The sequence below is a fragment of the Chrysemys picta genome, chromosome 5, assembly GCF_011386835.1.
Source record: "Chrysemys picta bellii isolate R12L10 chromosome 5, ASM1138683v2, whole genome shotgun sequence".
Classification (NCBI taxonomy): domain Eukaryota; kingdom Metazoa; phylum Chordata; order Testudines; family Emydidae; genus Chrysemys; species Chrysemys picta.
Genome location: NC_088795.1, coordinates 117,965,890 through 117,979,207, shown reverse-complemented (window position 1 = coordinate 117,979,207; position 13,318 = coordinate 117,965,890). Strand labels below are relative to the sequence as shown.

Sequence of the window (13,318 nt, the reverse complement as noted above, 5' to 3'; positions counted from 1 at the left end):
ATGAAAGAGTTAAATTACAAGCATTAAAAAAAAGAATGGGACAAGCACCATTTCCAGCTCATTTTCTTGAAAATTTTCTCAATACTCAGTACCAGGGTCAAACCTTAACTGCTGAGGAAGAGGAGTTGGCTATGACATGGACAGCCAGCAATCATCCCTCCATAATGTCAACTATAATAAACTTCAGCGCTCAGGGTGAATTTCACCATTCAAGAAATATATGTTTGCTGATGATGTTTTAAAGAAAGTAACGCCAGTGAATTGGTGGAAGTCACTTAAGCACTTGGATTGAGAGACTGTTGAAGTGATAATCTCACTTTTAACAGCAGTAGCTTCTTCTGCCAGAGTAGAAAGAATATTTTCTACCTTTGGACTAATTCATTCCAAATTGAGAAATCGTTTGGGACCTGAAAAAGCAGGAAAGCTTGTTTTTCTTTTCCAGATTATGAACAGGAAAATGAAGGTGAAGACTACTGAGTTAGCTGCAGAAGCCAATATATTAAGTTTCTCATGTTGACCTGGCTGACATAATCAATTTATTTTTTTTAAAATATTTCATTAACTATTTTAGTTAAAAACAATTTTAACAAAAAATAAACCTGCTTTTAAAAAACTAAATTCAAAAATGCATATGCTTGTTTTGTTAAAATATTATATGTTTGCTGTTGAAGAAAAATATCCAGAATACTTTATGTTGTTGTTTTATTTAAATAAAATAATTTAAATGTCTGATAGAGCCTAATAGAGCATGGCAAGAAAATCCTCCAAATATTAATGATTAACCTACAAAAGAATACATCAGTGTCTGGGACATGTGCTGAGAATGGAAAAAGAACACTTACCAAATACCACCCTTGAATGGAAGCCAGAAAACGCAAGAAGAAAGAGAGGAAGACCATGAATAACATGGAAACGAACAGTTCTGAACGACATCAAGCACCTTAACATGAAATGGGAAGATTTGGATAGAAGGGCAGTTGACAGGCAAGGATGGCAAATGTGGATTGCCCAATGTGCAGCAAAGCACGGGATGGACAAATGTCTAAGGTCCTCCTGCCTAAGAACCCAATCCTCCCTTACCCTAAGGCACTCAAATTGTTCCTGACTCCTCTGTCAGTGCCAACAAGCAGGTCTTCCGGGGTCCTGCTCAGCCTTCCTCTGCTATCTCTGCAATGCCATTCCTGCCCTTCTGGTGGAATGGGTTCCCTGTTAGCATTGGAATGTCCTAGCAAGTCAAACACGAGCCTAGCATTCTCTGTCATTTCTCCTTTGAAGAAACCTAAGAACTCCCCCGCGACATATCGTAGCTTTGCTGCCAAAGTCCACAATATTGATACTTTTTAGCATCCCAGAAATGCTACTGTTACAGCCTCCTTCCTTCAGACTATTTTTGTAGCCCACCAGGAACCAACTAAGCCTAAAGTGAAGTACAGTTGTTAAAATGTTGCACAGTTTACAGTGCATCAAGGGGCCAGTTGGTGTGGGGGTTCAGTGCCTTGTACTAGTTACCTATTTCTTCATTAAAGGCTGGCCATCATTTGGAGAACATAATTGTTCAAGGTACCAGAATGGAAAAGAGAAGTGGGTTTCCAGTCCTATGGTGGACACCTAGCCACCAGTGCCGGAGAGATGTTCCTGCTGATGGTCAACCCTGTACATATTGCTCAGTGGAGAGATGTGAGCTACAAAGGTGGACCAAGTACATTTGTCCTTTTGTTAAACCTGAAGAACCAGCTTGAATTTCTTCTACACTGAAAATTTGCTGAATTATGCTTACAGGACAGGGAGGCAATTCGAGAGGAAATTGACTGTATTCTCAGCTAGCAGAAGAGGTACAAAGAACCACAGAGAAAATCAACACATCCCCCCACCCCCCACTTCATCACCAAAAAGTCTTGGCTCCTGTGTCCAGTGAACAGTATTTGAAAGGAACATGGAAACATAGCACCTCAAGTGTATTTTCTTCCCAGAACTTTTGGATTAGCACCACAAGCCAGTTGCCTCTACATAGCTAAAGGACGTGGTTCTGTGTTTGTGGAACCATGAGAGCGGATGCTTCAGCCACCCACCCCCACTTCTCCTGGCTTCTGCAGAGTGGTTCAGCACAGGAAGCGGCCACACACCAGGGACTGGGAACAGTAATAAACATTTGCAGTGGTCACAGGGAAAATGGAACACTCTAACTTTCCTCAGACAAACAAAAGAGTTCCGTTTCCCTTTCCAGACCTAGGCAGGCCCTCACCCAAACCTCCCAATGCACATGTACCAGGTACAGTTGCAACTGTATACATAAATTTAGACTAAGGTTCACCTGGAGATGATGATCTGATATTTCAAATATAATCCTCCACATTAAAGAATAAACCTTCAAGAAAAAAGCGTGCAAAGCCATCTTTATATATGGAAAGGAGCAACAAAGGGAGGGGAGGGAACAACGTACTGTTGTTTTGTCTTTGCAGTTCGCCTTTTCTAAACAATTCTTTCAATGTCTTTTTTAACTTTTGCGTCTCATGAGTTTCTGCTGGAAGAGTCCTACAAGTGGTACAGAGAAGGATGGACATGTATCCTATTTAAATTTACAATAAAGATTGTATTTATTGTAAAATAAAGGCTTAGTAAGAGAAAGAAAGTTCCTTATCAGTGAGCATCGTGTTTGAAAAATGTCTCTATTAACCTTTCTCTTCATTCAGAAGAAATCACAGTAAGTGAAAATAGCTCACATCAGTCTCCCTTTTATGAATAAGGCTTGATGCTGAAATCATAAAAGTGTAACAGAATCGTCCCAGCACCAGAAGTTTATAAAGGTTTTCTTGTCTGGTGAATTTAGTAAACCTTAATCTCAAGGGACTCCATAGGTACTGTATACTAGCGAAATTGTTTTTCCTCTTTCATAGAATTTCATATCAGCTTCTGTTGATGGAAGCAAGCTACACAGAGATCTTCTTTAGGTCTGCGGAAGAAGAGCTTTGTGTAGTTCCAAAACTTGTCTCTTCCACCAACAGAAGTTGGCCCATTTAAAAGATACTACCTCACCAATCTTTTCACGTCACCTGCCTGGTATCCTGGGACCAACATGAGTACAACAACACTGCAAACATAGAATTATGTGTGATTTTGTTCAACAAGTGTATATAAAAGGTTGTATGTACCATAATACAAATAGAATGATCCTAGAGATTGAGTGGAAAATAACTCACTGAGGCTGGTCCAAAGCCTATTGAAGCCAATGGATAGGCTCCTATTGACTTCAATGGGCTTTGGCCCAAATTTTTAAAGGTGTTTAGGTGTTGCAGTGCTTAGCATTGAGATGCCTAAATGATTTAGGAGCCTAAGAGCTAAGAGCCTTAATTCCATTGACTGTTTTCATCATTTAGGTTCCTGCTCAGTTATATACCAAAACGTAACATCCACACAAACTCCTGCTGAAATAAATGGGAGTCTTTCCACTGACAACAATAGGAGTTGTATCCACACTAAGGGTTGATCTACTATAATATAACGTTTCTTTTTTGTGTTTACTTAGGAGATACGATATGATCTTTCTCTAGATCACAAACTGGAGTATTCACAGTTTAATTCAGGAGATCCGTTTAATGAAGATATCATTATGAATGACCAAATCATTGAGATACTGGCCTTTGAAGACTCCAAGAACATGCTTCAAGCTTTAGAAGAGTAAGAAGTCACTATTATTGCATTATACTTCATATCAACAAAACGTCTCATATGCAGGTTACTGAATATCTGCCCTTTCGTTCTCTCTGATAGATTCCATCAGACACACGTCTGTACTACCTGAAGCTGTTGACCCCTTTAATAAAGGGGCATCCATGGTAACTACTACAGGCATAATGTACATTGCCTTATATATAGAAATTGCAGCTCAATCTAGATCCTAGGCACATGGTTTCTGAGTCAAACCCACGGTAAGGGCTTGTCTACATGGCAAGTTAGCATACTGCAAGCCAGGGTGTGAATCTCCAGCGCACTAGTTTGCTGTGCACTAAATGGCCTCATGCACCCTACCGCACACTGGAGGTTGTATAGTACACTTTGATGTACTCCCATGAAACGTTTACTGTGCCTGTAGCAGGGTCCACGTGACGAATTAGTGAGGGACAAGATAGTGTGTGGTAAAGTCACACCTTGGCTTACGGCGCCCGAACTACCAGTGTAGGTAAGCCCTTTGTTAAGCTGCTAAAAGAACAGATCCACTATTTCTGGTCTCAGCCCCTTAAGTGTACAGTGTTCATCATGCCAAAGGGCACTTTTCGGAGCACAGAAAAATGTTGTAGAGAGTTTATTCTGTTATTATTGAGTACATTTTGCCTTTAGAACACCCTGGCCTTGTTCCTACACAGAAAAAGGACGTGTTCTGGGTTCATATATTTTTGTACAGCAGTATTTCTTGGGAAAAAAATTTGTTGACTTTCATGCTCCTAGTTAGGGTTACCATCCGTCCGTATTTCCCCGGACATGTCCGGCTTTTGCGTCTCTAAATAGCCGTCCGGGAGGAATTGGTAACAAGGTTAAAATGTCCGGGGTTTTTTTCTCCCTCGCCTCCCTCCCTCCCTTCCATGCAGAGTGTGGCTGCTGATTGGGCGGCTAGGCCGATTGACCCACTCCCATTGGCCTCCAGCAGCCAGAGCCCTCCCCTGCTCCCCCCTCCCTCTCTCTGTAGTCCTCTGTAACACACAAACCGACCCACGTGGAGCCAGAATGGTAAGAGGAGTGAGGGGGGGCAGTCAGGGAGTGGGGGAGTGTTGGATGGGTCCCCAGCCTCCACCTGCCACCCCCCCTCCGTGCATCCCCCCCTCGGTGGGTCCCCCCGTCCCTGTCTGCCTCTCGCTTGTCTGCTGTGCTGGCTCTGGCAGTACACGCAGACAACTGCTGTCTGCTGCCCCCGGGTCCTAGTGCCCCAATCCACTAATGGGAAGACAGGCTGCCCTTACCCTGCCCTTCCACCCTAGCCCTGAGCCTCTCCAACACCCCAAACCCCCAAGCCTTCATCCCCACACACCCTAATCCTCTGCTCCATCCCTGAGCCCCCTCCTGCATCATGAACCCCTCATCCCCAGACCCACAGCCCTCACCCCTGCATCCCCTCCTATCCCCAAACTCCCTCCCAATCCCCCTCCCTCTTCCCACACACCCCCTCCTGCCCTCAAACTTCCTCCCAAAGCCTGCACCCCCTCCCTTTGCACCGCCTCTCACCCCCAAACTCCATCCCAGAGCCTGCACCCCTCACCCCCTCCTGCACACCCACCCCCTGCCCCAGCCCGGAGCCTGCACCCAGCACCCAAACTCTATCCCAGAACCTGCACCCCTCCTGCACCCTAATCCCCAGCCCAGGACCTGCACCCCAGACCTCCTCCCCCCACCCAACCCCCCTCCCAGAGCCTTAGGCAGGTGGGGTGGGGGGTTCTGGGCACCACCAAAATTTCTACAACCCTGCCACCCATGCGAGTGGATAAGGGTCAGGGCAGTCAGGGGACAGGTAGGGTCCGGGGGGAGGGGCAGTTAGGGTAGGGGTTCTCAGCAGGGGACAGTCAGGGGACAAGAAGCATGGGGGGGTTGGGGTTCTGAGGGGAGCAGTCAGGGGGTGGGAAGTGGGAGGGAGTGGATGGGGCGGGGCGGGGCTAGGGCGGGGCTCCCCCCCCCCCCGCCCAGTGTCCTCTTTTTTGTTTGTGGAAATATGGTAACCCTACTCCTAGTGTTTCTTTAAATACCTGGATCAGAATCTAAAGAGCAACAATTTGCAGCTTTCAAAGGAAAATATTGTGTATGTGGAGTCAGAAAAGGCAGTAGACAGCAGCTAGGAATCCTGCTTATTTTGTTGAAAGGGAGGTCAGGATTATATGACAGACACACAGCTATTAAAGGTCATCTCTTTTCTCAAGCAGAACTAGAAAAAGGTCTGTTGTGAGAACAGAGTGGATTTGTTTGTGTGATCTCATGATGACCTTCCTGAAAGTCAAGTGGCAGGTAATACTCTGCAAATATAAAATAAAAATGGAATAATGTCTGTGAAAACCAAAAGCAAAGTTATGAGAGCGCTGGAATGTTGATACTTTGGCAGGGAAGGGTTCTGTTCTTTTTCTAAAAAGTTGCAAAATCCTAATGAGCAGTATCATTGCCTTTCTTATATTTTATTTCAGATTGAAAAAGGAAATGAAATAAATGAAACCTTGACTTGTGTAATGCAGTGATAATGTGGATACCTATCCCTGTAAATTGCACAGCAGTCTGGTCTTTTCTAGCTATATAGTAACTTAGATTATTTTTTCAGAAAATTGCTGTGTGATTGTTAAGAGTAGCAGGATGAAATATCTTTGTAGCTCATTTTAAGTTTAGTATATTTCATTTGGAAATAAGAAATATTTGGCTAATTTGGAAAAAAAAATAAACTCTTTAATGTCTTATTCCTCAGATATAAAGTAGCTGAGAAAGGTAAATATTCTTGCAAATGGGAATGTTCATGTAACTAGAATCATACAGTGGATTAAAGCCTCAGTTTGTGTACATTACTTAGAAATGTGCTATTTTAATATTCTTCTTTGGCTTAAACAAATCTTTATCTGTCTTTGCCCTTCACCTCTTTCCTCCCAAATTATTTTTCTTATTCTCCCTTCCATTTCTGTGTTCTTATAGCTGCACTCCCTCATTTGTCTCTCCCTTTGCCCAACACCCTTTCCCAGGTGGACAGTTTGAATGTGTATAATTATTTTAACTGGGTTTTTTATCATAGTATTTAAGAAAAGTCTTTTACAACAATAGCAGAGTTATTATACAGAGCACTGTTCATGTACCTCAGCTCCATTGGACCAGAGTCTTCTAAGAAGTCCTTGTGACAGACTGTTTGGAGTGTTGGTTGGTCACAGGGCAGACTATGCAGGTAAATCATGTAAGTGACTTAATACCCAATGTAACTTAGGCTCCTAAGTCATGGTGGTGATTTAGAAAATATTACCCTGCAAGTGGTGGGTGAGCTGGCGATTGATTTTAAAACAAAAATGCAAAGAATGCCATACCCTCTGAAGATCCAAACAAGAAAATAATGGTTTGCTCCGCCCATAGTGCCCAAAATAACAGGGGGAAAAGGCCTGTGCAAGCTAAAAGAACCAATGTGGAAAGGTTTGGTCTTCTCTAGCTGCTGTACTGTATCTCCCCACATGACACACACACTCACTCACTCTCTTTCAGGCAGCTGGCTGCCTGCTGCCAACTAGACCATTTGGCATTTCTTTGGGGAGCACATATGGACCCATATATCCCAGTTGATAAGCCTTCGCTTGATGGTTTGGGGATTTCCTGTCACTTTACTGTATAGAGTCTTAGGATTTTAACATGCTTCACAAACTTTATTAACTAATTTATACAGCATATAAACTCCACTGGAATCACTTTGCTTCCCACAAGTGCACAGCAGCCACCTCTGGGGTGAAACAGAGCGTCTGCTTATGAGCACACATGAACACAGCATAACAGGTGAGGGCCATAAGTGAAGAAGGCTTTCTTTGAATGAAATGGCAATGGAAACTTTAGGTTAACAGAGTGTCATTACCTAATTTGGAATTTGTCTGGACACCCAAACTAACTAAGGATCGTAGGATTTTTAATAACTCTGTCTTGCATCTCATCTGAAAGACAGCAGCTTTTGGCAACAGAATACTCCTCTAATATCCTTCTGGACCACTGGTTCAGTATCATCTTAGAGGACAGAGTGCCTCATTAATAAATCACCAAGCTTGTCACACCTGTTTTTTTCCCTAGGAGCTCTCTCATCCAAGTATTGATCTGGTCAGTGCTTGCTTACCTTATCTCTGATAATCTCACAGTGGAGGAGTTATGGCTGTTGACAATGTCCCACATCATCCTTCTATAGAATCAATCTTATTGTCTGCAGTTGACAGTGCAGACATTCTTTATGGATTTTAGGGGTTTTTTTGGAAAAGAGGGGATTTGTATGGGATTTCATTAGTTTGTTTTTAACAAAAGTTCCGCTAGCTAACCTGCATTTCCCAGTGGGGAAAAAAGCAGGGCAGACTTTGTATTCCCTAAAGGGAAATTGTCAATTGCTACCAAAATAACTTCCCCCATTATTTTAGATTAATTGCTTTTTCTCTTTAATTGTGTTCAATTTCTTCATGCATTTTCAGACAGGTATAGCATATTCCATTTCTTTAATTAAAACAAGATGCCCACCAGGGCATGTTGTGGCATTTTGTATCCCATGAGGATTATACTTCTGTTCTATGAACTATAATCTTATATTATGTTATGAAAACGGTCAAGGAAATAGAGAATTCTCTGTGACAAAAATTAACAAATGTCAACAAAATCTCATTTGGAGATAGGAAGCAAACTCAGATTTTATGCTTATTACTTCTGATAGGTGCTATCTTGAGGAGGCTTCCTGTATCTTAACACATTGATTTATTCTGGAGTAAGGATCTTTTGTTTTAAATAAGTTCATTTTTAGAAGTGGCCTGTATTATCAAAGGAATCCCATGTTTTGAAAGAAATGGACTGCTCCAAGTAGATAGAGAAAATTAGATTTTCCTGCCCACTTCCTCTGTTTCATTTGGGGTTCAGAGAAAAAAGAGAAGTACCAAATATCTGAATAAATTAAAGGGTGAGAGAAGAGATTAATTTTTTGGTGGCAAACTTAAATGATTTAGTGCGAGTTTCAATTAAGCAATGCTATCCTTTTCTTGTCAGCTTGCTATCTCTGTTTTAATCTCATAGACTTTAAGGCCAGCAGGGACCATCATGATCATCTAGTCTGACCGCCTGCACATTGCAGGCCATGGAAATTCACCCACATGCTCCTGTAATAGACCCATCACCTCTGGCTGAGTTACTGAAATCCTCAAATCTTGATTTGAAGACTTCAAGTGACAGAGACGCCACCATTTATGTTACCAGCAAGTTACCCGGGCCCTGTGCTGCAGAGGAAGGTGAAAAACCTACAGGATCTCTGCCTGGGGGAACATTCCTTCCCAACCTCAAATATGGTGATCAGTTAGACCATGAGCATATGGACAAAACCCACCAGCCAGATGTTGTCAGATGTTTGGCTGCGTGTGTGTGTTCTCTCTACATGCTGTACTCACTCTGACCAGATAGCCTGTACAGCAGGCTCTGATCGAACTGCCCAGTAAAGCCACAGATTTGGGTTTCAGCAAAGGTACTTGGTCAAGTTTATTGTCAACAAAGCCTGGATCTAATGCCTTGGCTCAGTGGTTACAGGTACACTAACACACGTATGCCCGTTGCAATGGACTAGCTCAGTTAGTGGCGGGACTTTCCACTATCCCGTAGGCCAGCCAAAGACACTCTCTCTGAGACTCCATTTTATACATCAATACAAACAAGTTACATGCTGCCCCTCTGACGTAGCTGGTTACCACCCATCACCTTGTACATCTCAATCCATCACACTGTCATCCTGACCTTATCTTTGGGATGGGTCCACCTGTTCCTGTTCTCTTTAGGAAATGTGTTGGTATCAAGGTGTTCTGGTACCACCCTTCTGGAATGCGTTTGCGTGAGTGCTCTGTGCCTAGCACCTCTTAGGAATGTGTGTTTTTGCAATATCAGCCCTGTTCTTGCCGGATGCTATGAGCAGGGCCTGCCTCTAGCTCACAGCTTGATTTTGCTTTATATTAGCAAAGTTTTGACCACTACTTTAGCTCAGGCCTCTGATACAAGGGCTTATGTTTCAGGCTGTCTTCCTACTACATTCCCCCACTTTTTGTCTTTTTATGGGGAAAATATTTACTCATCATCCCGGAAAAGCATAATGCATGGACTGAAGATGACCTAGTGGTCTAAACACTGTTATGTGGTCAACGTACTTTACCATCCATACATTCATGCCCCATCTGTCCCTTGGTCCGAACATTCCCTTGTATGACTGATGGACAGATTTTATTTGCCAGTTATGTCTAGTCCCTTATGGTGAGCCTGGGAATGTGAGGCCCGGGACTTTGATTGAGGAATGAAGTTTTATGATTGAGCCTTGGAGGCACTCCTAGATAATTAATATATATGAGTAATATGGATATGATGTATATATTTGTAGTGTATATGGGTATATATGTATAGTATGTATGTGTACATAGGACAGCGCCTTATTTCCAAGCATAACAATGTTTTTCCAATCTGCCATTGTAGTCTTGCCCTTTTACTTTGGTGCCGCAGATAGCAACACACTCCTATTAGGGCAATTACAATTATCACCTGTATCATCATTAGTAGTAGACTGAGTGTTTGAAATACTAGGATAAGCATTGTTATAGTGTGTCCCATAGTGTTACGTATATGAGAAGTAAAACAGAAATTTGGAGTAGTGACATTACAAACGAGGCCTTTATATATAAATGTTTTGTAATTAGTTACTACACAGTACTGTCCATTCATGTTATAGGTTACCCTTACTGCTGGTTGTCATTTCTGGTAAATTTCACAAGGCAGGAAGCAGGAATGTCTAGCTTCTCTGTTCCACGGGTTGCATTGTTCTATGATACACAAGTAGTTGATGTAGATCCGGTTGTTTCTTTTGGATGCTGTCTTCCAGATAACCTACTGAATGGACAGTAGCCTATTTATTAAATATTGCTGGGTCAGGATTTAGTGTTGGTATCCAGACACTGAACTTTAAATTATTAAAGTTCGGCAGTCCAGTTCAAGGATGGAGATTTAAAAAGCTGAAAATAGAGCGATCACGTTTGTATTTTACTACTGAACTGTGACAGCTGCAATTTCAGTGGACATTATACTGAAGACAAATGTCTTCTTTACACTAAATTAAAACAAAAAATAAATTCTAGTTACTTAGGGGCCTGATTCTCCACTGCTGTATTTCTTCATTTATTTATTTGTATCATTGTAGCATCTAAGAACCCTTGTGCCTTGTGTTGTCATATTGCTGTGAAGTGGGTACATAATGCTACCAAATTAGAAGGGGAGTTTTACACCACTCTTCATATCAGGAAATGGTTCTGCAAGATGTATGGCAGTGGAGTGGAGAATCAGGCTGTACTTGTATAACAGGAACTGGCAAATAGGCTGATATTCAGAATTGAGGTGAAATTCATATTCATGGGTCCTGTTTTGATGAAACATGCATAACTTTTTGTGTGCATCTTATTCCCCCCCCCCCCCCCGGGGAGCCAATCCCCTGTCCAGGGAGGAAGACATTAGCTAGCTCTGGGTTAGTTAGGAGTTTAACTAGATATTTCTCAGCTCCAAGCATCTTGGGCCCAATCCAAGTGAAGTCATTGGGAGTTTTGCTATTGACTTCATTGAAAGCAGGATATGAAGGAGCAAGTGCATAGCTTTTATTCATGTATTAATGCTATAAGATGTGTATAGGAGATGGCCTACTCTTAAGCCCAGCTCTTAGGAATAGGTCTAAGGCTCCCTGACCTAGGACTAGCTTTGTCGTTATTCCCTGTCAAGGGATAGGCTATTCGGGTAGGGAATTCGTCTTCTCAGGAGTGGGCTGTACGTAGCATGAATATTAATCCAGTATATTTTCAACTTGCCAGAAATATGGCCTACATGCATTGTATTCAGATTTGGTTCACTGATCCATTCTCTGCGTGTGCCTGTCTGTCTACACACGTACACCAGTTATAGTTATTCCTGTTTTCCTCTCAATTTGTATTGAAATGGACTTGGTGTTTTGTTCACAGTCTATACACAGCTGAGGAGATGGTTCAGGAGTACATAAATGGCAGAGTTTTTGGTCTTTTGTAACTACTGCATCAAATAAGTGTGTGTTATAAATAAACTAGGATTATCTTTGGAATATGGACATGTTGCAATGTCAAGAGAATAGCTTTGAGAACCAAACTTATTTTTAATATTTCATCAAGAAATTTCATAGGTACCTATCTAGTTGTACTTCATAGGTGCTTATCTAGTTTGGCCTGGTGGTCTGTCACATCTCGGCTGCCAATTATAAGATACGCCAGTAATATAGTTGTCTTACATTCTCAGTAGATCCCTTCCTGCTTATATTTTCAAGTGCTAGATCATTGGCAATGAATGCTAACAAGAGGAAGTTTAATAAACTGTATGTATGTTGTAATAGTATACAGTAGGAAATCATGTTCAGAATTGTTGTAGGTCTTCTCTGCTATGTCTGAAACAGAATGAAAGGAGAGCTGAGGGGACTGATTGCATCCTCAGTGTGATGAGTGCTGTTAGGTAGGACCTCTGCAAAACCCCTGAAATAACCATTTTTTCAAAGGTATCTTAGAGTTTCCAACAGGTTACCCTTGCTCTGCCTTTATTTATCCTCATTTTGTACATTTTTGTCTTCCCTTGATGTAGACAAAACTCTAGTTGAATATGGCAGTTGATCCTACTCTCAGATACATGATACACATTGCCAATTATCTTGGCAAATCACTAACTAATACGTATGCACTTCAGTTGATTTTCTCTCATGGCACAGGGTAATGAGGGCAATATATTGGAGGATAGGATCAAACTATTTCCTGAGAGCACTGGCAGGGAAGTCAAAAACAATTTACTCTTATATTAGAAGTTCAATTTTTCCTTCTAAATGTAAATTTCTCACTGTACATCTCAATTTAATTTGCCACTAAGGAAATGGATTCTTTTTATCACAGAATTCAGGTGGAAAGTAGGAGTAAAAGATCAGATTGTTACATCTAGAGTTTGAAGTCACCAAATTAGAAATCGGAAATTTCTAAGTTGAAAGTTGCTTTCAGTTTGGACACCAAAACAGAGGTACTCAAAGCTTCTGGATTTAATACATTGGAAACATTTATTATAGATTGTAATCTCTTTGACACAGGGACAGTCTTGTTCTGTGTTTGGACAGTACCTAGCACAATGGGGTCCTGGCCCATGACTGGGGCTCCTAGACACTACCCCAATATAAATAATTATTAATATTTTAGTAACTGCATACTGGGAGTGTGTGCACGTAAGCACATGCAAACACACACAGCATTTTTAGCTCTGTATGCTGAATTATCGTACAAACTTTGTTCCTACAAAAGCTGCACATTTCATCCACCACTGAAACTCAGCTATCAGAGGATGAAATGTGATAGTTGTTTAATATGTTACAGTGAAATAGCACAATGTTTATAGGGGGAAGGGAAAAATAACTATTTGAAATTACAGGTGGCATCTGGCCAAGATTATCAGGATTAATATCCTTATTCTTCCAAAAAGTGCCATTGGATCTTTGATTACAAGCAGTGAGAGCTCAGATTACATCTCATCTAAAAGCAGATACCCCTGGTAAAATAGTGCCCCTTCCTATTAAGGT

General features: G+C 41.7%; 1 protein-coding gene across 11 annotated transcripts in view; it reads left to right on the top strand.

Annotated features, from left to right (window-relative positions):
- The window catches only part of EVC2 (EvC ciliary complex subunit 2), a 166,657-nt gene that overhangs the window by 51,073 nt on the left and 102,266 nt on the right, over positions 1-13,318 (top strand). For 7 of the 11 annotated variants that reach the window (XR_010601916.1, XM_008170167.4, XM_008170166.4 and 4 more), the window contains one exon: positions 3,524-3,675. Coding sequence is in view for 10 of the 11 variants with exons in the window: in XM_008170167.4 (XP_008168389.2) it covers positions 3,524-3,675 (152 nt within the window). In the remaining variant the exon portion in view is untranslated. The remainder of the gene's footprint in view (positions 1-3,523; positions 3,676-13,318) is intronic. The other 4 variants (XM_065598187.1, XM_065598186.1, XM_065598188.1 and 1 more) reach the window with 1 other exon arrangement.